The 25,507-nt window shown below is 44.7% G+C and overlaps 1 protein-coding gene across 1 annotated transcript in view; it reads left to right on the top strand.

Moving 5' to 3' along the window:
* The window catches only part of LOC147732862 (mitotic-spindle organizing protein 2B-like), a 42,083-nt gene extending 35,061 nt beyond the window's left edge, over positions 1–7,022 (top strand). Inside the window, exon 3 of the mRNA XM_086957404.1 lies at positions 5,852–7,022. Coding sequence (XP_086813530.1) covers positions 5,852–6,009 — 158 coding nt within the window. The 3' untranslated portion in view covers positions 6,010–7,022. The remainder of the gene's footprint in view (positions 1–5,851) is intronic.
* Positions 7,023–25,507: the final 18,485 nt, after the last annotated feature.

Raw genomic sequence — 25,507 nt, 5'->3', positions numbered from 1 at the left:
TCTGCTTTTGTCCCATGAGGAATGATACAATACATCGGAGTCCATCTCCCTTGATCCTGATCTGGTGCAGACTCTTGATGAGTGTGTGGTGGGATACGGTGTCCAAAGCGGTGGAGAGGTTGAGGTGTATCACGGTCACCGATTCTTCTCTGTCAAGTAGGGTGTGGGTGTTGTCCGTGACAACTATCAGGGCGGTCTCGGTGCAGTGAGTGGTTGGTGCAGAAACTAGATTGGGAGGCGTCTAACAGGCTGTTTTTCTCCGGGTGTTCGGTGAGCTGCCAGTTGATGGCCTGCTCCAGCACTTTGGCGGAAAAAAGTAGCAGTGAAGATGGGGCAGTGGTATGGGCTTCACGGGGTCTGCGGAGGATTTCTTGAGGAGAGGTCTGACTTCTGTGTTTTTCCATGCATCAGGAAAGGGGGCTGTGGTGATGGATGCTATGAGACTGGTGGTGAGTTTGTGGCTGATCTAGTTTCTGCCTGGGTTGAAGAGGCGGTGGGGCAGGGGTCAGTGGGTGCTGCCGAGAGAATGGAGTTCATGATGGTTAAGGTGTTGGGTGTGTAGAGCTGTTCCTCTGGGGTGAGATGTTGGTCGGGGGAGGTTTCCATTTTGAGTGAGAGGGCTTAGGAGGTCAGCGAGTTGGGGCTCGAGTTCCTGTGGATATCTTGTTGTGGAAGTGTTTTTCTAGAGCGTTGCAGAGTTCCTGTGAAGAAGGAATCGTATTCTCGGTGGCTGTTGGGCAGGAGAACTCGGACGATGGTGAAGAGTTCTTTGGTGTAGTTGGCGCTTGTCTCGCTGCTGTTTGCAAGGGTGTCCTTTTTAGCATCTTTGAGTCGCTGGTGATAATTTTTAAGAGCTGACTTGAAGGTGGCTCGGTCTGTATCTTCTCTGCTATTGTGCCATCTTCTCTCCAGTTCTTTGCATCTTCGTTTAATCGTGTCTAGTTCTGGTGTGTACCAGCTGGCTTGTTTGGTGGATCTGCAGGTTTTGCCTGTTTTGATGGGGGTCTAGGTGTTGAAGATCTGGACTGCTTGTTTCTGGTTGGTCGTGGCTTCGGGCTGGGTGGCATTGAGGGTGTTCATCCATTGGGTCGGTTTCACTATGCTGCTGCTGCTGCAGAAGGAGCTGTTGGGAGTTTTGATGGGGGTGCGAGGTGATCTTCCAATGGTGAAGTGGATGATCCAGGTGAGTTTTGTGGCATGGCTGTATTTGACTCTGTTGCAGGATGTGAAGTTAAGTTCCAGTGTGTGTCCTGCTCTGTGTGTGAAGTCTGTAACAAGCTGGGTGAGGCCAATGTTGTCCATTCCTTCCAGGAGGTTGGCGGAGTTAGTGTCTTTGGGGTCGTCCAGGTGGAAGTTGAGGTCTCAGAGGAAGATAAAGTGCTTGAATTTGATGGCGATTGGGGCAGTGAAGTCTGTGAAGGCGTCGTAGAGGTTGGTGCGTGGTCTTGGGGGTCTGTAGGCGAGGGTGCCTTTGATGGTTGGTTTGTCATTGGTGTGGAGTTGGAAATTAAGGTGTTCCATGATTGGTGTGAATTAGTCTTCGGTGGTGGTGCAGCTGAATTGATTCTTTGTGAATGGTGGAGGTACCCCCTCCATGTTTGTTGGTATGGTCTCTGTGTCATCTTGTAGCCGTAGGGCATTGCCGTGGCAATGTCAGGGGCAGAGGAGGGGTTGAGCCAGGTCTATTTGATAAAAGTCACATCGGGGCAAGGGTGGAGATGGTGTCCCAGACTTCAGTAGCATGTATACATAGCGATCCGGCGTTGATTAGGAGGCATTTATTTATTTATATATTTTATCAAGCGCATGGTTACACTAGCAAGTGTGTCCCCGCGCTGGTCGCTACAGTTGTTTCAAAAGAGTCTATGGCATGATTGCGTGAAGCGTCTTCGGTCCGACCATAGTCTTTGGGGAAGAGGACTGTGCTCAGGTCTCTTCGAAAGATGGGCTCGGAGGGTTCCAGACGCAGCTTTTCTGGCAGCTTGTTCCATATCCTAGCGGTCATGACTCTTAAAGATTTTTCACCCATTCTAGCTCTTTTAACCTTCGGGACCTGTACTTGCCCAGTGCCGCATGATCTTAGCTGGCGGGTAGACTCGTATCGTTTTAGAAGGCCCTGCAGATACCTTGGGCCTCTTCCATGAAGCATGCGATGTACTACACATAGTGCCTTGAAAGTCACCCGTTCCCTAATCGGGAGCCAGTGAAGGGTCCTCAGTGCTTTTTTTGTTGATGCCCTTCTGGGTAATTGTAGGATCAAGCGGGCAGCTGCACTCTGTATTCGTTGTAATCTCGAGAAGCTTTTTACGCTGGACCCTGGAGTTGGTTATTTGGGCATTGGAGTGGTTATGGGGTGATCTTGGTCAGCAGAGTGGGAGTAGCAACGATTTCTGTGACGGTGGGAAGACGTACATTGCAGGTGAAGAGAAAGTGGTAGCAGATGAATGGTCCTGCTGTGGAACGAGGAGATGTGAGGCAGCAGTTGTTGTGGCGTTTGGGTTCCAGTGCTCTGAGACCTGCGGTGGAGTACCTGTGGGTGCACTGAGGGCCAGGGTTCCTGGTAATGGGCACAGTCCTGATGCAAACGGGCACAGACTGGCTTGCCTTTGGTGTGCCTTATGCATGCCTGCTGCTCGGCCACAATGTGGCCTCCATCAGGTAGGTCTTGGAAGGGGGGTACTGGGGAGACGGGCGGGTGGGGACACCGAAACAGTACAGAGCGGCCAGACAATAAAACTAAAAATAGAATAAAAAGTGAAAGCTGGCTGCCAAGGACTAATCCGCACAGGGCAGGAGCAGCCCTATCAGCAGTCCAGAGGGAGTAGGCCCATGGAGGAAGGAGGCACTTACGAGCAGTGAGGGGGAGCTAGTGAGGACACCACTTGACCAGCGCTTGTTGCTGTTGCCCCTTTTGCTATCCCCCTCTAAGAGCCATTCCTCATGACACCATTGTTTCTCAATCTAGTTGTACATCTGTTTCTTATTTGTGTCTCCATTTCTGCAGTGACTACAAGTCTAAACTGTGTACAGAGCCTTTGTAGCCTTTCTGTTATACTTTTTGCCTGGTGTTTCCCTACATTTTCATCTGTTTTACCCATGTAGGTCTATATGGACTTTTCATGTAGTTTTGCATTGCCATTGTTGCTCTTCTGTCCGTTATATGATGAGAAGAGGGCTATTTTAGATGGGCTTTGTTATCTCCTTTCTTTATGGCATTGTTCTATGTCATTGATCTTGGAAGGGGGGTACTGGAAGTAGTGTGGCTCACTGGTTAGAGGCGGCAGACCCGAGAGCAGAGGACGGCCCGGGACCAGGGTTCGATTCCCGGCGCGGCAGGTTTCTGGACCAGGGTCAGCGGACTCGATAATTCTCTCGCCTCGGTGCCCACTCTGATCAGCGATCACACTCGGCAACTCTGGGCATTAGCTTGCCTCATCTTCACTAACGGCCCCACCAGACCGCCGGGGATGCCTGGTCTCACTCTGGAGATACCCATTAAGGGACCATCTCTCAGGGAAGCCAGGAAGGGTTTCGCAGCGGTCGAAGCGCCTTGGGACCCTACGGGTAAGTAGTGCGCTATATAAATGCCAATACATTTACATTTACATTGATCTGGGCGGCACATCCGGATAATATCCCAAGGCCACCAATATGCACCAGGTGAAGGTAGTTTCTAATATTTATGTGGAAGGCAAAGCCTTCATGGCAAAACATAAAACTCGCCACTGTTTAACATTTTTGCATGGTGGTTTTAGGTTATTAAAGAAAATTGCTTAGGAGGCAGCTTCTCCCTCCACACTTCGCAGCTGAAATTGCCGGTAGACCTTATTCAGAATGGGGTTTCTTTGGAGCCCTCTAGTGAGTCTCTTTCTAATTTTATACTTCGGAGCTACTGTGGTTTGTTTCCACTTTGGAACGAGTTTGGTCACATTGCTGCAGTATCTTACGAATGTGACATTTGAGAATTAATAATATTTCGTTTCAACAAGGATGTGGCCTGTGCTGACACCCATGAGGTATGGGGATAAACAGCCAAAAGACTTGATACTTGTGTTCAGGGGAAAGAGACCAAGACTTGAAAACCTTCCGACTGTCTAATGAAACAACAGCATTGCTACAGCAGTGGCCTCATTTGTATGCATCTCTAAATGGTCATTGATTGCCATACTGGTTGTTCCGCAGTGGACCTAATCCTTTTGATTAGGCTGTACCAAATTAGGTATGAGCCACACCAGTTATGCAGCTTTATCATTACCACAGTCTTATTATCCATTCTGATTAGGAAGATGGGGCACAGATATCCTCACCTGCTAGTATCTTGTGTGAGTGTTAGTCAACAATATCCTGGCCTGTCTGGCTTTGAGGAGGGACAGAATAGTTACTCCCCTAACACATTTAGGAGGGATGTGGCAAGATCCGGATCAAGCGTTTGGTCTGAGAAAGCTTCAGGATTATGTGGGGCTCTATTGTTGGCCAGTGAGGTAATCGTACATGTCATTTCTCCTCTGCTGACTCTTAGCTCTTCAGATAGCCATTCTGAATACCCGTCTGACAAGACCAGTTCTTCAAGGAAAATGTTCTGACTGAGAGGAGACCACAGGACTATCAATATTTCTTAACTACATTCAGTAAGGTTGTAACCTGATACTTGGGCGCAGCTAGCTTATTGATTGGCTAACAGTGCTTTGCTATATTTTCTGAGTGCGATGCCCTAACTTGCAGTATTTGAATTCACACAAGTAAATTATGTTAATTCATTTGTGTACGAAAAAAACTAATGTAGTTTGATTTGAAATTACGCACAACACAATACTGCAGAGGAAACACGCCTCAATTAAGCAAAGCTCAAGTATACTTTGTAGTTGGCAATCGATATCTTATAGTCTTAATTGAGAGATATTGCACACAAACATTTAACAGAACTGTTTACACACATCCAGCACCGCTGAGAAGCATTATAGTATATTTGACAATTCGATATGAAAGTTGTGTCATGCTGTGTGAATAGTAATATCACACTCTTATCTCTAATCACCAAGCAACTGGCACATTTTTGGCCAGTGTTTTGCTCAAGGAAACAGTGAAGTTCTTGCTCTTTTTATTTCCCGTGACTCTAATATCATTTACTTGCATCGACTTTCCAACAAGGCCTCTGAAGATTCTTTGCACATTAATCCTTACATCAGCCTCATACCGACCAAACTCCACTTAAAGTCCTGTTCATGTGCCAGAACACTAAACATTCTAACTTCTATCCATGAGGGTCTTGTTGGTTTAGCCCTGATTTAACTTTCTCAAAAAATGTCATGGCACAATTTTACTCGGTTACCTAATTGCAAAGAGGTTTCTCTCCCACAATTGTGAATTCCAGATAGATCGAACATTCTCGGTCTTCAGTCCTCTACTTTAGGACCTCCAGTCCTTTAGCTACTTGAGAATCATTTGCACCCATCCTTTGGAAAAGGTCTAAAAAGCAGTTTTTATTTTTTCCTACTGGTCTCTTTGACCCTAGTGGCTCCTGCCATGGCTTCGACATATAGTGGTCTGTGTTGAGTGCATTACAAACTTGTCCTTGTAGGAATTTACAGATCCAGTTTGGATCCATTTTACCATCCGTTCCATTGAAATCGAAATAGCACTTTTATGTAAATTAATGCCATTTATTTACCCATTTATTAATGTTTTGAAACAGTATTTTTGATTGGTTTGAATGGGGACGGAATTTCTGCAAATTATTTGGGATGTTGCTGAGGTGCAGCGCGTCATTTGAGTTCTTGAGGAACACCAGCAGTGCCTATGCAGTCCCTAATGTGTTGCATGACTAGTAAAGTATACTTGTACTCTTCCTCAGGAAGGAATAAACCACATCTTTCTGGAAGTGGGGCACAAGCTGCAGCAGACCGCGTCAGCCGTGAAGGGTCGAGCCAAAGAGTGCCACGTCAGCCCAGCGCCAGCAGAGGGCAGAAGAGCGGGGGCTCTGGGAAGAGCACAGGAAGTGGCGGCTCATGAGGCTACTGAAGACGCCAATAAGAGTTGCATCCCCCATACCCAGGAGTTAATTTATAGATTGAGTTTCCACCATTGGACCATGAATTTTGGACTTATCCTAGATATTTAGGTTAACCTTTGACTAGAAATGATAGCCGTTTTAGATACATTGTATGTCAATGTATTCCTTCTAGATGTCCAAAAAGCCTGGAATTTGAGAACCAAAGTTGGGCATCCCTCTTGTGTTGCTTGTACAGACTTGGATGTATATTCGTCATGAAAACTATAACTTTGTATTTATTAATCTTGATAGATAGTATTTGGCAAAGGCCGTATTCATTTAAAATGCTTGCCTTGCTTTACACAAAATTATGAAAATACCTGTAAAAATGCTTGGAAGATATCTTACTTTGTTGCAGGTTGAGGTGTGTCTGGTTGTTTATATTGTACTGCTGTCTTAAATGCATCAAGACTTTTTTTAAGAAAGTCTCTTTTATAAGATTGAGTTATGTGTTCTGTTTCTAAGCTTGTATTCCTTCACAGGTGATGTTGGAGTCGCACTAAACCTGAAAATTTGCAATATCAATTCTTCATCAAAGCATCGTCTTCTTAATTTAGCTGTTTACACTGTATTGGCTCCTGTTGGCAGCATGATTCTCTCTAGAGACTTTTGATGAGTGTAAACTACCTTTCACTAACCATATGTATTAAATGAAGAATTGTTTGAGGATCTACATCTAACAAAATCTACTGACCCCAGGAAGAAATGTGCAATTGAAAAAAATAATAATGTACGTTTAAGAACATTGGAGTAAGCTGCATGAGCGTAACACCTATAACGGGAATATACAGGATGATGGAAAACATTAGTCTTTTACTTTGTATTAAATTGACTTTTATTAATATTTTGGCAACTTGGGTCTGGAAGCCATATTTATTTTATATTGTTCTTCATGCGTTTCATATGTTTTCGCTATGCATTTAACTAACTAAAAATAAAATCACTATTTAATAAAGAAATCAATTTTTCCAGTCTTCGACTTCTGGCTGTGTCTTTGTACAGTTTAATTTCTGTAACTAGGAATCACTTATCGGCAAAGCCAATATGTCTGGATGTAATGTGACCGCAAATGCCAGTTGAAAGGCAGAAACGTTTGCATGCAAAAACACTTTAAACACAGACCTTTTGGCTTTACCAATGTTTGATTCTGGTATTGGTAATATCGATGGTGGTAGTATTTGTGCAGGCTGTATTGTTAGTGTGCTGATTTGGTATTGGGGGTGGTATTTGTGAAGGTATGGTATTAGTGATTGCGAGAAGATAAACTAGAAGACTGTGTTATCAGCAGGCTGGCTCTATGGCCATAAAAAAAAACATTAAAAAGATCTTACTTGAGTAAAAATAGCTTGCTGTATAGAATGCATATATAAGGTAAAATCTTAAATGTGCAAAAGCTATGTTTGTCAAATGTAATTTTGAATGTAAAATAGTCCTATCTGTATTGCAATGCAAGCATTCTATAGGACGTGGAATGAATTGCCAAACAGGCAATCACAAGATGGAGCTCCTGCCCTTTGCTGTTCTAGGGTGTGATTGACAATCCCTCAAGCCAGTGGCTGAAAGCGGCTAATCCAAATAGCCAGTTAAAGAGGACTGACCCAAAATCCACTCTGTGTAAAAAGAAAACTGTGCTGCGAACCAAGACCTGATAAGTTTGTACATGGGTACACTTACATCTCAGCCCCCCCTGCACATTGCACTAGTTTCCTTATTGGCAGTACTGACTCACATTTTGTGGTGCATCTCCACTACATCTATGTGCCAACAGATAGCTGACACTGCATCACACTTTCCACTACTGATAATACCCTTCTATTGAATGCTGTACATCCCTCTACTGATCCTTAGCCACATACCATACATAATTCACTGAGTCGCACTCTTTTTTTAGGTCTCGTATAGGGCAGCGCATGCGCTGCCTCTACGAGGCATCATGTAATTTGTATGTTGAGAAACTTGGCGGTAGTTTCTCCTGCCCCTTGCTATTTGTTAACTCTTGCATTTATTTTGTTAGCGGGCTTTTGGTTGGCTTGTGAGTCGATTCGTCACTTCCGTTTTGCTTTCCTCTTGCAGGAAGCAGCACCAACCATCTACAGTTTAGTTCCACTGCTCGGCTTTATCTATTGATGTAGGGACTACTTCCTTGTTTATTTTTTCCACCGCTGCTCACCGCCAGATGCTGTACTAACAGTAGACCAACTGCACTGGGCTGGCTATAAATAACTTTGGTTCTTCAACCCTGCCTCCTCCGTGGCCTAGCCGAACCTGCATTAGTGTTTATTTCAAAAAATAAAATGACGTGCCAAGGGTGTTATTTATGTTTATTTTCGCCAATTATATTACAACACGTTGCAAGCAAACCCTTTACCGCTGCGGTTGCTATCCCGGACTGCCGCTGCTCCCAGTGCATCTCCCTATCCCAAACACCCTCGCGCTCTCGCTGCCCCTCCAGCCCAGACAATGGGATCAATAGTGATGAAACTAACTCGCAAACGTGTCTGCTCCGTCCGTTTGTGTATTGCCTCTTCTCCTGTATGCAGCTTATAGCGTCTTGAAGCCCAAAGGCAGAGGAAAGGTACACTGGCGTAATGAACAGTGAGGGGGGCCTCCCTGCACGGTACTTAGGGGGGCCCCCTCCGGGCTCAATCAGGAGCTCTAGGGCCAGAGTGCGGTGCCGAGGGGGCCCCTTGGAGCTAGGGGCCCCCCAGCACCGCGTGGGCTGCGGGGGCCTGTGTTACGCCCCTGGAAAGGTATGAAAACTCGTTCCAGTTTCGCAAAACAGAAGTCCTATAAACACCCAGAGAAATATTTACAAAATGCCCGCTTTTAATCTGAAAATGTAAATTTCCTCGGGGCACACCACTGTTTGTTTACCTAACGCGTCCTGTGCGTTGCCCTCCCCCTGACACCACCTCCTGTGGCACTCCACTTTTCATCTTTAATTATGGCAAACCGTGCTGCGACCTCCCCGTCACCAAATCCCACTCCATGACAATCTTTATCTTTAAGTACGGCAGCCTGTGTAGTGCTCTCCCTTCACCACCACTTCTCATTGAAGGCCAGTGCACTGGTCCGGATATCAATAACTTTGTTTTTTCAACCCCCCTTTATCCGTGGCTTAGCTGAACCTGCTTTAGCGTTCATTTAAAAAAATAAAAAATGACACGCCAAGGGTATTATTGACGTATTATTTATTTTCGACAATTCAAGCAAACGCCTTACTGCTGCTAAATAAGTACCGCTGTGGTTGCTATCCCGGACTGCTGCTGCTGAATTAAGCATTGCACATTTCGATTTTTCATTTGTAGTGATTTTGTGTAAGTTGCAGGATGTGTTGGCAGCTCCTTGGATAAACGTGCTTTATTTTCCAATTTGGTTTTAGTTCCATGGCTGAAACTGCTTTTATTTTCAGTTTGGGAAAAAAGGGGTTGTTCTGTTTCGAACGGACTATTGTTTTTTTAATGTGTAGAGTTTATGAATTTATTGAAGCTGTTTGATGTTTTTGCTACTCCTTGGATAAAAGGGATATCTTTTCTGTACAAAACGGATCGTGTTTTTCTCTTGCGAACAAATTGTTTTGTAATTGTGTATTTCACCATGGAAGGTGGCGGGGAGGTGCTGCAAGGGCCTAGTGACACTGTTTGTCGCAGGCACTAGGGCACTGAATGCTAGGTTGCACTGCTGCCCTGCGTGTGCCTCGAATGCTTATCTCCTCTTTAGGGGTGACAATCCGCTGCAAAAGAAAGCTTCCCACTTAACGTTATTCAAAATAACTGCAATAAACTACCTACCCCTTGCTCCCCTCTGTTCCACTGTAAATGTATCCGCTACAACAGCCTGAAAGAGGCTTATGGTCGTACGCCTACAGGAACCAAAAAGAACAGGCTAGCCAAAGCTTGCACCATCTTACCATAACGATAATTCAAGGACGACAACAGTCTAAATGTTTGCCCAGAATATTACCCACAACAAGGCTTGCACCACACTTCTTTGTTGTCTTTCCACTCATTTAGGTCGTACTCTTACCGTAACCAAAGAAACAGACCAACCAAAGTTTGCGGCCATAATGATATTTCAAGGACCACACTGTCTAGATAGTCCAGAATATTATCCAAAACGAGGCTTGCACTACACTTCTTTGTTGTCTTTACGCAAATCACCTCTATAGTGTCTCTTTCAGGACTTTGCGCAATTAAGGATGGGCGGAGTGTTTGAGTTCATGATCACATGCTAAATGTAGAAACTTTACAAGGAAAATTCCATTCTTCCGGATCTTTTTTTGCTTACAAGTCATTATATGTAAACAGGGATTCGGAAATAGCGTTTTTGAGCAGTTTTGTAGGTAGACTTTCATCTGTGCATCACCTTTCTGTTCACGTTCTGTAGATGGAAAAGTTTAGATAATGAAGCCTGCTACAACCCAACCTATTTACCCTCGTAGAGCAAACATCAACTGTCTCCCCAGCTGCCGTGGCATTTGCATTTTAGAAAATGCAATCTCATTTCTTTTGCTCCTAATGGTGGCATGTTGAATGGCTGATGCGTTGTATAATGCAACCTGGGTGTTAAACTGCTATAACTGTCCACCCCTTTGCACAACACCATGAATCTATATGCTCAATTTAGCAGTGCACCGGAATTTTAGTGCCTGAGTGCCGCAATCAAAATGCCATTTTGCCACACACTCGCTCCCCAAGTGTAGAAGAAAAGTAATTAGGCAGGCCTTTAGCTGTTATTCAGTGTCACTATTGGTTTAAAGTACTGGCTTGAACTTAAGTGTTTATGTGTCTATGGCCTGTCCTCCCCTTCTTTCTCTCTTTCTCACACAATCTTTCTATTGCTCTCTCTGGAGTTCATTCACCACTTTGTGCACAAACTACCTATCCCTCTCTATCTTCCTACCTATTCTGTGCAGCTCTCACCCCTATCTATTCACAATGCCACACAATTCCACCATACAAATACACTATACACCACCCAATTCCACCCCACCCAATTCCACAACTAAAAATTCCAATTCAACCCACATAATTCCACTCCAAACCACATACATCCAAACCAAGACACTTGGGTAAAAGACATTGTCATTTACAAACACAATAGCTCTAACTCTTGCAAATGCGAGACCGATTGCATTGCAAATGCTTGTTTTTTTCCTGCCACCCCGAGTCCTAGGAATGGTGTTCGCTTTTTCGTCTCTGTGCTCCGTAGTATATGCTTTTATTTCATTGTAGGGGATGTCTTACTTTTTTTAAGGGGGTTTCACTTCAGTAATTACTGGACTTACACTGTTGCAGATTGCAGGACTAATGGAATTGATCCCCTGTTTTGAATTGCTCGCCCAATAGCTGCTATACATGCAGTGTGGCCATCAAACTCATATTTGTCCCCGTAGTCACGCATTTACCAAAAGACTTAATTGGTTTCTTTGTATCATTGTAAGTTCAGGATTGTGTCAGTTGGTTTTAATTGGTAGTTATTAAAAACTCTGCCCTCTCGGGCAGTTTTTCCCCCCATAGATGCGTGCTCACTTCTAAAGTCAGCAGGGAGCTCCTTTAGTACCAGGGTACATGTATGGCGAGTATCTGGGTGACCCAAACACGTTCTTTGGATGTAATTCCATGTATCCCGTGACGTGCATTTGGGCCCAATACCTGATGCGATTTCAAAGTGTCACCTTGACCTAATATCTTGAGGTACTTTTTGAGCCAACCCAAACCTCCCTTTCCTACTCCCTCTCACCTTCCCATTTAGGTGTCAGTTAAACTACATTTGCATTAATTTGTGGCACCACTCCTACCTGTTAAGATAGCTTTAATATCAAACTCACAGCCGGCCTCAAAGAGTTGATAATGGAAAGGCAATGAGCAGGCCCTCAAACATTTATTTTGGTATCTTCTAGTTGGAACACAGAGGGTACTGGATTCTTGTAATGAATTTCGCCAGCTGACATTAGAGTGTTCTTGCTGATGTTCATATACCTTGCAGGGGTGTGAAATTGTTTAACTATTCTTCTTGTCCTAGGGACAAAATGTTGCTTAAATCTACTTGTCCTGTAAATATATCCACATGCCCCACCACTCTTTAAATCAATTAGATGGACTGGCACAGAGAAAATCTGTGCCATGATTAGACAACCAGGACTCGCATGCAAGTACCTATGTGCAGTGAAAGGTGACGCAACAGTTGTATTGTATGCAAATATTTTGCGTTTACTACATGTACAACAGATGTTTTGCAACTGCACGCACCTGTTTGCAGTGCCGTTGTTAGATTTTCTAAATCTAAAGCCCGTGTGCTGGCTGGGAATTGTTGTAATTCTTTGTATGTGTCTAGCAGTGTGCCTTTTGCAATAATATTCTCCATCTCAAGACCAGCTGATAGTGGTCCGGCTGCACAAATTCTCACATTTCATGGTCTGGCAAATATGTCCATAAGTGACAACACCCGCATTTCTCGGAAAGACTTTTAATGGGACTTAGCAAAGTTGCTGTAGTTTATGGAGCAGTATCTGCACTTCTCCTCGGTAATTCTATATCTTTAAATAGTCAGCTGCCCTACTTCGGAGCAGAAATGTCATATTTGGATTGAAAAGTTCCAGTACTTCTAAGCATGACTGCTATCATTTCAAGGAGATAATAAAGACATTTGTTTGCAGTTTCATTTAAGTGACCAGTTTTTGAATAGGATCCCCTTTTATATATGACTGGGCATGTGTGATGAGGTTGTATGGTGTACACAAGCACCAGTGCATGCTTCCCTCATTTAAGGATCACCCATAACCAGCACATTTATTAGCAGTACAAGATTTTCTCATATACAGAACAGGTAGAGTACCTGCTGCAATGCATGCTTACCGGAGATAATAAAGATATGCACCACAGCTAGAGATGTGCAGTTTTGTCGCAATCACAATAGAGAACACCACCCCTCCCCCTGCGAACACACACACACACACACCTCTCCCCCAGCCTCTTTCCCCATACAGAATGGCAATAAAAAGGGCAGCAGCAGAGGGCCAGGCCCACATAGGAAGGGAGCCATTGACCGATAGAGAATAGTAAAGGAGGGGAAGCAAATGCCTGAAAGAAAGCTTTGGATGGAGGTCTAGAGAGTTACAGTAGTCCCTGCACACCCTGCCTGGGCCCCAAATGAAAGGTTCCACTGGGCTCATTAACAGGAGAGTTCAAAACCGTCTCAAGGCCTCTTGTCCAAATGAAACGTTTACCTGCTTCAGGTACAAGAATCTATAAATAGGATTTTAGCTGCAGAGCTGAACATACGACTTTTCTTTTTTGCTATACCCTGCTGAATAAGTCTGTATGTCTGCTGAGAGGAAACCACCAACATGCCTGTCCTGCACCCTTCCTCTCATTGATGGTAGGTGGCATTTCCTCCCATACCCTTGATTCCTCTGGTTCCGAGGAAGATTTGCCAAGACTGGGCCCAAGTCATATTGATCGCACTGGATTGGCCGCAAAGGGTGTTGTACACAGACTTCCTTAAGCACCCATCGCACCGTCCACTCCGCCTCCCTCTCAGGGCAGACCTCCTCTCGCAGGGGCAGGTTCTACATCCCCATCTCCAGAGCCTGCACCTTCATTCCTGGAGATTGAACAGGGTAACCTGAGCTCTTTCTCTCTCCTGTCGGATGTGGTGGATGTTATTTTATCGGCCAGAAGGCACTCCACTAAACCGGTCTAGTCTGGTAGGTGTGGAGAGAGAGTGGAGAGAGATCGATTGATCCTTTGCAGGCCCATTTGTCTGATCTTCTGAGTTTCCCCTTGTCCCTGGCTCAACAGGGTTGTGCAGTGGCTACTGTTAAAGGCTACTCGTCTGCCTTGTCAGCTTTTCTCTCTTATCCTGATCATCCCTCTTTATTTAAATCTCCTATCATCAATGGGATTTGGGTGCGGTTCTCACTTTCTTGATGGTGTCTCCCTTTGAACCATTGCATAGTTGTCCTCTGAGATTCATAGCGTTTAAGACACTATTTCTGATTGCAATCACTTCCGCTAGGAGGGTGAGTGAGCTGCAGGCTCTTAGCTCCAAGCCTCAATTTACCTCTTTCATGCGGATAAGATGGTTCTTAGGACCAGAGATGCTGTCCTGCCTTAGGTGGACACTCCTTTCCACCTATTGCAATCTATCACTCTACCCTCATTCTGTCCTCCCCCTCACCCTTCTAAGAAGGAAGAGAGACTTCATCGCTTGGACCCTAGGAGGCCGGTCCGCTTCTACCTGGGCAGGACTAAGGACTTCAGGTTGGACAACCAACGTTTTATCGGATATGTGGGCACGATGAAGGGCAAGGCTGTCCACACAAGAACGCTGTCCAGGTTGATCATCCTCTGTATCAAGATCTGCTACACTTTGGCCAAGAAGGAGCCTCCTGAAGGTATTCAAGCTCATCCCACCAGAGCCAAGTCTTCTTCGGCTTTAGCTAGACATGTCCCTGTTGTACACCTCTGCAAGTCAGAAACTTGGGTCTCCATCCACACTTTTACGAAGCATTATTGCTTAGACTTGGAGGTGAGGAAGAACTGCTTTTTTGCATGGTCTGTGCTGCAGGATTTTTTGGGATAGGTAGGCAGGCACCCTCCGCCAGGAGTGAGACTGCTTTGGGATTCAATTTAAAAGGTGATGAATCCACAGGCAGATGTATCCATCAGAAGAACAAGTTACTTGCCTTCGGTAACACTTTTTCTGGTGGATAGAGTATCTGCCTGGGGATTCCTCACTGATCTACCCGTGTCTCTGTTGCCTGCCTGTTTATACTGAAAAATGGTTCACATTTCATTTATGTATTTTATTATTGAGATTATTGAAACAATGTGATGCTTGTCAGTAGGAAATGTCTATATTTTAGAATTTCCATCTTTAATTGTTTTTGTATACTGTGTATATGCGTGGAAATATTGTCGGTTCACCCGTTTGCCTCGAAGGCATGGAAAAAATGGGTGGAACTGATGTCAGCGCGCTAATGAGGTCTTATGGTTCTGATGACATCACGCGGAGTTGCACGTGGAGCCGTTCCATTATGACGTCCTTGTCAATGTGAGAGAGCTATGGAGAAAAGTTTCATGGAATGCTGAGCAAGGGCTTAAAGGTGAGGAATCCACAGGCATGAGGTTCCGTGACGGTTCCGTGACGACTTGAACCCGTGTTTTCAAGTTTGTCGGAAATACATAAAATTAGTATCAGCGAACCGCAAATGATCCATTTAGTATATCCTAGTGTTTTCGCTACGCTACGAGCAAGAGCACTCCTTCCACTGACACATTTCTGATATACACACGGCATCCATCTTAGATCATGGCCGCCATTTTGTGGTTCCTTGCCCTCACATATGCAATAGCCTCTGATCATTTCATTCACTTCACTTTGATTAAGGACACGTAGCCTTAGCCGGAGATTCACCTCTTACATGACACGTGCACCTTAAACCAGATCACGCTGAAGCTGCATGACTCGACAAAGGCTGCCTCCTCTGCCCGAGGCCAGCCCACCTGAACTGGTTTTCCTGTCCATTGTACCTGATCATGATTAGGCGGCCGAAGCCGGTAGCCTTGCCCATTTACAACCCACAAACATCTCTTATCCCGCTTTTCTATCTTCTGCACCTGGCTCTGCTCCTTTCCTTCTGGGCCTTTATTAGGGGGAGGTAACGAACTTTACGATGAGGCGGTCCGGGTCTTGAATGCAATATTGACAAGGGATTGTGATGGACTGGTGGGAACCCCTCTTCGTGATGTTTGGTATCAGATATTATCGACAGTTCCTGTGTAACGCCAAATATTTATTGTTTAGAGACACAAAGGTTTGGGAATGTACCGACATGTGAAATATTTGCCTAGAGCACAATTTTTAGTATATAAGGAGCAACCCACTTTGTACAAATCGAACAGTCTCCTAGATTCTGCCCGTGTGTAGATTCTGTGACTTCTGTGTCCCTGCAGTAATAAACCTTTGGTCTTTGACGCCACCATCGAGAAGCCCGTGTTTCTGTTCATTTGTGCACCAAGGCAGGTGGGACTCCGGGGTCTTTGGGTGTTGTACCCTGACACCTCTGGACGGAACCAAAAAAAGTCCAGAACTCCAATTGGCGCCCAACGTGGGGCGACGTCATTCGGTACCGGTCCAAAAGCCTGAAGAGTTCGAGAAGCTTCGTGTGAAGATTCCTGAGGGAGGCGCCCCACTTCATCGATCCCGGCATATCGCAAAAGTGGCCCTGAAGTTCTCTTCCACGAGGGTTCCCGTTCAGGACGGCTGCAGTGGGCCGTTGCCTTGACCGTCGCCCTGTCTTGGACCCGAAGTGGTGCAGTCCTTAGTACGGCGAAACGTGACGGGTTTCTCCTTGGTGACGTCTTCAGTGCCTCAGTTAAGTATTTAGTGATAGCTAGCTGGTTACTTTTGTGAGGATTGTTAAAAATCCTTGATCGGTTCTTGGTTTGGTTTGGTTTTGTAAGATTATCACTAGTTGTTCTGGTTACGATAATCTATTTGGTTCAGTTTTGGGTATCGATACATCAGTTCGTTTTGGTAGGCCTAAGTTCTTGGTTCAAGTGCACAATTTGTTTCGTGTTTTGTTTGTTTTGTGTTCCGGACTGAGAATGGTAAGTCGGAAAATGTTGTCTTGTTTTAGTTGCAACAGTGACTCACAATTAGAGGATTCCTGTCTGGTTCCTCCGATTGGGACTCCCCTATATGACCTATATTGTAAGTATGGTGTGGGTCCTATAACTTATAATGAGATATGGGTCCGTTATTGTAAGAAGGATGGTGTCCTTAGTTGGCCACTGCATGGTAGTTTTGAACAAGAGATTCTCGACAATTTAGAAGCGAAATTGTTTAGGAAGAAAGCCCGGCCGGCAATGTTTGACTCTTTTCGTTATTGGCGGAAAGAATCCAAACAGAGAGAAATGAAAAGGTTGAAAAAAGAGCAAAAAGAACTAGAAGAGTTAACTCTAGAGCAAGCGACTAAGCAGTTGCAGGCTAACGAGTGTGAGAAAGCCATAGATGTAGCCATTAGAGAGCGTAACTTAGCGATTGACAAGTGCTATCCTGCCTTGCCATCGAAAATGGCTAAGATACTGGAGGATTCCGAAAACGATCCTCTGCTATCTTATCTGTTACGGTCGCCTCCACCGTATGCACAAGGTGCTGCGGCTCCACTTATACCGGATGTTCACTTGCCGGTTGCTGGACAACCTGGTGTTCTTGTTCCTCAGAATCAAGTTCCTATACCTCCTGTGGTGAATGTAAATGTTCCTACAGCTCCTCCTCTTCCTGCACTGCCCGCTCCTATACCTACCACTGTACCTATTGGTCCTCAAACTATTTTCCTCGATACTCCTACTGTTTCGTCATCTATTCCTACCTCTACTGCGTTCTCTATGTCTGCGAGTGTACTAACTCCACTTTCTGTTCGTCGAAGAATTACTGATTCTGTTACTAATATGCTGTCTCCTATATATAAAACCTTGATTAAGACTCCTACTCCTGACTCTGTTCAGAGACGGAGTCAGCTTCCAAGTACTGAGGAACGGGGAGTTTTAGACTCCACGGCTCTCAGATGGATTACAAAAGTTAGAAGATATAGTACGAGAGATGTGTTAGAGACATTTATGCAATGGGGAGAGCCAACACAGCGATACGTCTTCGACGAGATGTGCTCGTTGTTGCGTGAGGAAATAGAAGAAGACGATGTCGAATCAGATTTGGAAGATTTAATTAAGATTCAAAAAGAGTTTGCTGCTGGAATGATAGTGGGCGATAATATAAAGGAAGCGATGGAACTCATTTTGAGTTTTAGGAATGATCCATCTCTTCGTTCGCCGAGAGATTTAGAGAAAGGTAGAATGAAGCTAAGTCGCCAATATCCTATGAGGGAAGTTCCTCCAATTTGGCGCGAAGCAGTACAACGTGATGATAATGCGGGTATTGCAGCTGCTCCAGCACAGTTCCAAAGAGTATGGATACATATTCCGTGGAAGCGAGCAGAAGTGTTAGCAGTGAAACAGGCCTTGCCAGATCCACGTAAGAATCCAGCCGGATATTACAAGGAATTGACACAGACAGTTGAGGCTTGCATAATGAACTTAGCCGACATTGATATGTTGTTTGGTAATGTAGTTCCACAACCAGTGTGGGCTAAAATTCGTAGAGAGGATCATCAGGCTGCTTTAGGTGGTGATTGGGCAGCTATCACTGCAGCAGATGCTCAACAAATAGGTGGTGCGAAACCCGAACCCCTAATTGCTAATCTTCCTGGCAGAATAATAGATTTAATGAAGACTCTGATGCCAGCATTGCGTGTTAATTGGGATAAATTATCCGCATGCAAGCAGAAGAAAGACGAAAGTGTCTCCGACTTCTTCACGAGGTTCGAAGAGACTTTTGTAGACCATAGTGGTCAGGATATGAGCACTGAAGGAGGACAGAGATTGTTTGTCGATAAATTTGTGCATAATTTGTTACCCGAATTATGCAATAAATTGAAAGACTCAGAAAGTGCGTGGGCTGTATCTACGACAGCGCAAATACTTGCGACTGCACAGTACTATGAAAATAGGGATAAAGAGGAAAAGGAGAAATCAGAGAAGAAAACGAAAGATTTAAAGACTAAAGTTCTTTTACAGCAGGCGTATCCGCCTCGCACGAATCAGACTAATATGCAACAGAATTCGTATCAAAAGACAGATTATAATTCGACCAGGCCTCAATACCAGTGGAATCAGTGTGCGTACTGTAAGAAAGAGGGTCACTATAAAAATGATTGTCAGATTTTAGCGCAAAATAATGCGGCAGCAGCTCAGAGAGGTCGTGGTGGTTTTGCACAGAATTCTAGAGGTCGGGGACGAGGTGCTATGCCTCCACAAACTAATGATCGTCCTTCTAATCACTTTGATCAGCGAAATGTACAGTCAGCTCAACAGAATAGATCTCAGCAATATCTTGTTGAGGATTATTGTGAAGTTGAAGAGGGATTTCAACAAAATGGGTACTAGGACAGCCATAGACAGAGAGAGGGAGTAGTATCAGTTCCAGTGGATCAGAGTGGGCCTTATGTCGCAGTAGCAACATCAGGTGTAGTCGAACCGTTTCTGTTGGATACTGGTGCCGCAAAAAGTTCTATCATGCATGCGAAACTCCCTGGCGCACCTTTGTCTGGCTCAACAAATGTTTCCGTAGGTTTTTCAGGCGCCCCTGTGTACAACCCGATATCTGGTCCTTTGTCTATTTCTGTTGGACCGTGTCAATTGAAAGCACCCTTAATTTTGACGACAGGTTGTAATGAAAATCTGCTTGGTTTAGATTTGTTAAAACGACTATATGCGACATTGTACTGTTCTCCGGAAGGAGTACAGCTTACTTTGGGTAAAAGACTCACCTCTCCGATGTACTTGTCAATGGACAAACTCCCGCCGGAGCTACGTTCACTCCCTGATTCTCTTTGGGCGACTGGTCCCAATGATGTAGGTCTACTAGAGATTCCACCGTATGTAGTAACTTTGAAAGCGAATGTGAAATTTCCAAGAATTCCTCAATATAAAATATCGAATGAAGGTGAGCGTGCACTCTTATTGATTGTGCAAGATTTGATTAAAAAAGGTGTGGTTGAAGAAACGCGAGGAAATGTTTGTAATAGTCCTGTATTGCCGATTTTGAAACGAACAGATCCTACAAAGCCTCCAGTCTATAGGTTTGTCATAGACCTTAGAGAAGTTAATAAGATTGTAATTCCGCAGTTTCCTGTAGTGCCAGACATTACTGCTTTGTTAACATTGATTCCTGCTACAGCTACATGGTTCTCAGTCATCGACTTGAAGAATGCCTTTTTCAGCATTCCGATAGCCGAGGAAAGCAGAGATATTTTTGGCTTCTGTTTAGGAGGTCGCAGTTTCAGATTTAAACGCGCTCCACAAGGCTACTGTGAAAGTCCATCTATTTACAGTCAAGCTTTAAAAAGCCAGTTAGATTCTTTTGTCCTTCCTCCAGGTTCTGCCCTAGTACAATACGTAGATGATCTTTTGGTGGCTGCCGATGACAAGGAAACTTGCAAAGCAGCTACAATTTCACTATTGCATCATTTGTCTAATTTGAATCATAAGGTGTCACCTTCCAAAATGCAATATTGCTGCCAAGAAGTAACCTACTTAGGTCATCTCTTGTCAAAGGAGGGAAGGAAGTTGACCCCAGAAAGAATAAAAGCAATTATGCAAATGAGTGTTCCACGCACACAGAGGGAAGTACGTGCCTTTCTAGGTATTACCTCTTACTGTAGGCAATGGATCCCAAATTTTTCACTTTTAGCAAAACCGTTGGTAGCTTTGACTGGGAAAAATGTTCCGAGTCCGGTGCCATGGTCTGATGAATGTCAAGAGAGTTTTGCTGAATTACGAAAAGCTTTGTGTTCAGCTCCTGTATTGGGCACACCTGATTACAGTAAGCCATTCACGCTCTACGTTCACGAAAGAGAAGGTTGCGCGTTGAGTGTCTTGACACAGAAGTTTGGTGATAAACAACGCCCTTGTGCGTATTTCTCATCAACATTAGATCCGGTAGCTAGAGCATTGCCTAGTTGTTTGAGGGCTACAGCGGCAGCTGCAGCTTCCATTCGACAATCTGCTGGTTTGGTGATGAACAATATGCTAGTGGTCATGGTTCCTCATGCAGTGGACACACTCATGAACCGAACGAAGACACAACACCTTACTAGTGCGAGATTATCTGGTTACGAGCTGACGTTATTAGCGAGTCATATTCAGATCAAAAGATGCAATGTATTGAACCCAGCAACATTGTTGCCGACTGATCAAGAGTCGAGTGATTCTGAGCCACATGACTGTTATTTCAAAACGGAGGAAGAGACAAAAGGTCGTATCGACTTGAGAGATACTCCTCTATCCGACCCAGATGGTACGCTGTATGTGGACGGGTCATGTTTTAAATTGGAGAATGGTGATGTGACTGCTGCCTACGCGGTAACGACTTTGAAGACGATTGTGGAGACTGCAAGAGTGAGTCAGAATTCTGCCCAAGCTGCAGAGTTAATAGCTCTTACGAGAGCGTGTGTTTTAGCTGAGGGAAAGAGAGTGAATGTGTTTACAGATAGTCAGTACGCATTTGGCGTGGCCCATAGTTTTGGCCGGTTGTGGAGAGAAAGGGGTTTCATTACGTCCCATGGGACTAAGATTCAACATGGTCAGCTAGTTAACGACTTGTTAGAATCTCTAACCTTACCGACTGAAGTTGCGATTGTGAAGTGCAGTGCTCATAAAGCAATCACGGATGATGTTGGTCGGGGAAATGCCTTTGCTGATGAAACCGCTAAACAGACAGCTAGAGACATGATGAGTAGAATGTATGTTGCTACGTCTGCAAGATGGATTGCTGAGTCTGGAATGTGTGAGGACACAATGGAAAGTGTGAAAGAGATTCAGAAAGAAGCGACTGAGGAAGAGAAACGCGTATGGAGAGAAAGTACGGGCAAATTGGACTCGAATGGATGTTGGATCGATTTGACAGAACAGCAGCGTTGGATGTTGCCTGATGCGTATGTGCTTGCAGTAGTGACGATGGCGCATGGAGTGGCGCACATAAGTTCTAAAGGGATATGTAAGATGTTAGCTCCGGTTTGGAAGAATGAGGGAATCAGTAAGTGTGCAGAGAGAGTGGTGAAAAATTGTATGGTGTGCTTGATGCATAATCCTGGCAAGGGAACTCCAACTCCAGCTGGTCATTTTGCTCCTCCTTCCTGTCCCTTTGAAGTAATACAGTTAGACTTCATTCACATGGAACGCTGCAACAATTTAAAATACGTCCTGGTGGTGGTTTGTGCTTTTTCCAGGTGGATAGAAGCATACCCACTAAAGGACAACACTGCTTTATCAACTGCCAAAATTCTTCTCAAAGAATTTTTCCCTAGGTTTGGAATGCCACGGATTGTATGGTCAGATAACGGAAGTGAGTTTATAGGGAAAGTTATGCAGAGTGTGTGTGCTGGTCTAGGATTGAAACAAAAATTTCATAGTGCGAACCATCCCCAGTCTGCTGGTTTAGTCGAGGGTTACAATGGCACCCTCAAGCTTAAAATAGCCAAAATTCAAGCATCCACAGGTTTGGCTTGGCCAGACGCACTTCCTTTGGCCTTGTTATCAACGAGAGCAACAGTGCATTCTAGAATAGGGCTTTCTCCATATGAGATTGTATTTGGCCGCCCGGCAAATGTCTGGGGTGTGCCAAGGCCTAAACAATTCTGCTCCATTGAATATCCTATGTTGATAGACTATCTTTACGACTTGACTGCTAAATTAAGTCTTATTCATCAACAGGTCTTTGATGCTTTGCCAAAACCTCCGGAGAGTCCAGGGCATCAGCTGAAACCCGGCGACCACGTGGTGGTCAGAAATTTTGCGAGGACAAAGAATCTTCAGCCTCGCTACATCGGCCCTTTCCAAATCCTGCTGGCGACGAGGACAGCTGTACGTGTTGCTGGTCGCAAGCACTGGATCCACGCTTCTCACGTAAAGCGTGTTCCACTGCCGCTGCCCTACGACGACTGGGTGAAGAAGGGAATTGGTGCCTCCGAATCTGAAATAACTCCAAAATTTGTCCCTTTCAGCGATGCCGATTTGATTTCTGACACTTTGAAACGTGACTCTCCTCTTGAAAAGACTGCTTTGAACATTGAAAATTTGTCTCCAGCATCAGAAGAAACTTTGCCATCTGCGAACGTAAACTCTGCAACAGCTGCTAGTGATACACTATTTTCCGATCAAACAGTACCAGCGAAGAAAAGATACAACCTTAGAAGCCATAAAACGAACTTATAAAGCAGGCAACTGCATATTGTGATTTTGATATTTATATACATTGGACTTTTTTGCTTTTCAGCCAGGAAGTTTGTTATTGTTTATTGTTTTTAAAATTGCCTTGCCGTCTGGGTAGCCGTAGGGTCGTGGCTGTGTGCCTAGTTTGAATTTGCAGGGGTCTGACACAAGGTCGATCTTTCTGTTAGTACTGGGAACTCCCAGGGCTGACAGAGGCATTTTCATCTACGTACACATCATCAGTGGTCGCGAGCGGATTGTAGAAGATGGAACTTCCTGCGCTGCAACGAGAAAATGTGATTTACGTTCGCAGAAACAGACTAAATAGAATTCTTCATAGCAAATGTTTCTTGATGCAATGTGCCATTACATTTTTGATTGTTTTAGCAACACTGGTGGGTGGAATTGTCTTTAGCATAAATTTGATTTTTGTGCCAGTATCTACAGTACCTCCCCTTGATCCTGCTATTTCTACTGTTTCTTCTATACACTCTTTTCACTCGTTTCCGGAACATGAGCAAGCTCGACGCTCAGAATTCATTAATAATACTTTTGTACAGCTCTTGCACCAACACCAACTGGTAGTTAACACGACAGACTGTTGGGTGTGTGGCTTGATACCCCACACTATGGATAAAGGTATTCCCTATCTGGTTTTGCCTTTCAGCTACAATGGATCATTTCAGGCCCTTCAAACCATCTTTGCTTATGCTCTTGAGACCTATCCTCCACGTCCACCACGTTCCACTAAATATAACTCTGCCAACAAAGCTTTAGTCCAGGGAATTATTGACATGGTCAAAGACGTCAATAATACTCCATCATACCCTAGAGACGAATTGCGAGTATATTTAAGTTGGAATACTTCAGAGTATCGCCTTAGTTTAGGAGAAAGCAAGCGTAAAAGCTCAACTCCAATCTGGGTCGTACCTCACCGAGGTCAGGTCTGTTTGCAAGGTAATGGGAGAAATCCGAGAGCTCAGCTAGGGAGGAGTGAGTGCGTAGAGACTTATGTGTTTCCGGCTAACTCTTCCCCTGCCTTTCTTACTGCTAGGGGTACCTATTTCATTTGTCGAGACAGAGCTTATACATGGTTGCCTGCCGACTTCTCAGGATCATGTTATATTGCTCGATTATTGCCTCCGACATACACTGCTTCACCTGATTACCACAGAACAAGAGTAGCGAGAGGTGTCTTCAGCAAGGAAGATACAGCTGGTCAGGAAGCTGGAGACTTCTTCAAAGGCTTCCTTCCGTTCTGGGGGCCTATGGCCAATAGTAGAAACATACGTCAGCTAACACGGGTAGTTGAATCTACTATTACCGAAACTGCTGGTGCCCTTAGCAATCTGACAGCTGAGCTTCAGGCGGATAGGCTCATGACATTGCAGAACCGTATGGTTCTAGATGTTATACTTGCAGATCGAGGTGGGGTATGCAGAATGATCCAATCGAGCTGCTGTGTCTTTATTCCTAATAATGCTCCAACAGTTTACGAGGCGATCTCTAAGTTGCACAAGATTTCGGACTCCATACATGTAGATGAGGGAAACTGGTCCTTTATGGAGTGGGTTTGGACTCTGATCTCAGCGTGGGGATGGAAGGTTCTAATGGTCATTGGTGTCATCTTAATATTACTATTCTCATGTTGTCTGATTATCCAGTGTGGTCCTGCTCTGTGTAGTCTTTGTGCTACAACCTGTTTTAGGAAACCACCTGCATTTGGAGAAAAGACACGAGAAAGGATGATGATACAACAGCATGTCACTGACCTGATGAGCATAGAACTAGATTCAGACATAGATTGAGTAATTGCCTATGTAAGGGCAAAAGGAGGGTCTGAGGTTCCGTGACGGTTCCGTGACGACTTGAACCCGTGTTTTCAAGTTTGTCGGAAATACATAAAATTAGTATCAGCGAACCGCAAATGATCCATTTAGTATATCCTAGTGTTTTCGCTACGCTACGAGCAAGAGCACTCCTTCCACTGACACATTTCTGATATACACACGGCATCCATCTTAGATCATGGCCGCCATTTTGTGGTTCCTTGCCCTCACATATGCAATAGCCTCTGATCATTTCATTCACTTCACTTTGATTAAGGACACGTAGCCTTAGCCGGAGATTCACCTCTTACATGACACGTGCACCTTAAACCAGATCACGCTGAAGCTGCATGACTCGACAAAGGCTGCCTCCTCTGCCCGAGGCCAGCCCACCTGAACTGGTTTTCCTGTCCATTGTACCTGATCATGATTAGGCGGCCGAAGCCGGTAGCCTTGCCCATTTACAACCCACAAACATCTCTTATCCCGCTTTTCTATCTTCTGCACCTGGCTCTGCTCCTTTCCTTCTGGGCCTTTATTAGGGGGAGGTAACGAACTTTACGATGAGGCGGTCCGGGTCTTGAATGCAATATTGACAAGGGATTGTGATGGACTGGTGGGAACCCCTCTTCGTGATGTTTGGTATCAGATATTATCGACAGTTCCTGTGTAACGCCAAATATTTATTGTTTAGAGACACAAAGGTTTGGGAATGTACCGACATGTGAAATATTTGCCTAGAGCACAATTTTTAGTATATAAGGAGCAACCCACTTTGTACAAATCGAACAGTC

The sequence above is a fragment of the Lissotriton vulgaris genome, chromosome 2_1, assembly GCF_964263255.1.
Source record: "Lissotriton vulgaris chromosome 2_1, aLisVul1.2, whole genome shotgun sequence".
NCBI classification, from domain to species: domain Eukaryota; kingdom Metazoa; phylum Chordata; class Amphibia; order Caudata; family Salamandridae; genus Lissotriton; species Lissotriton vulgaris.
Note: the sequence above shows the minus strand (reverse complement) of the source record. Positions and strands in the feature narration are given on the sequence as shown.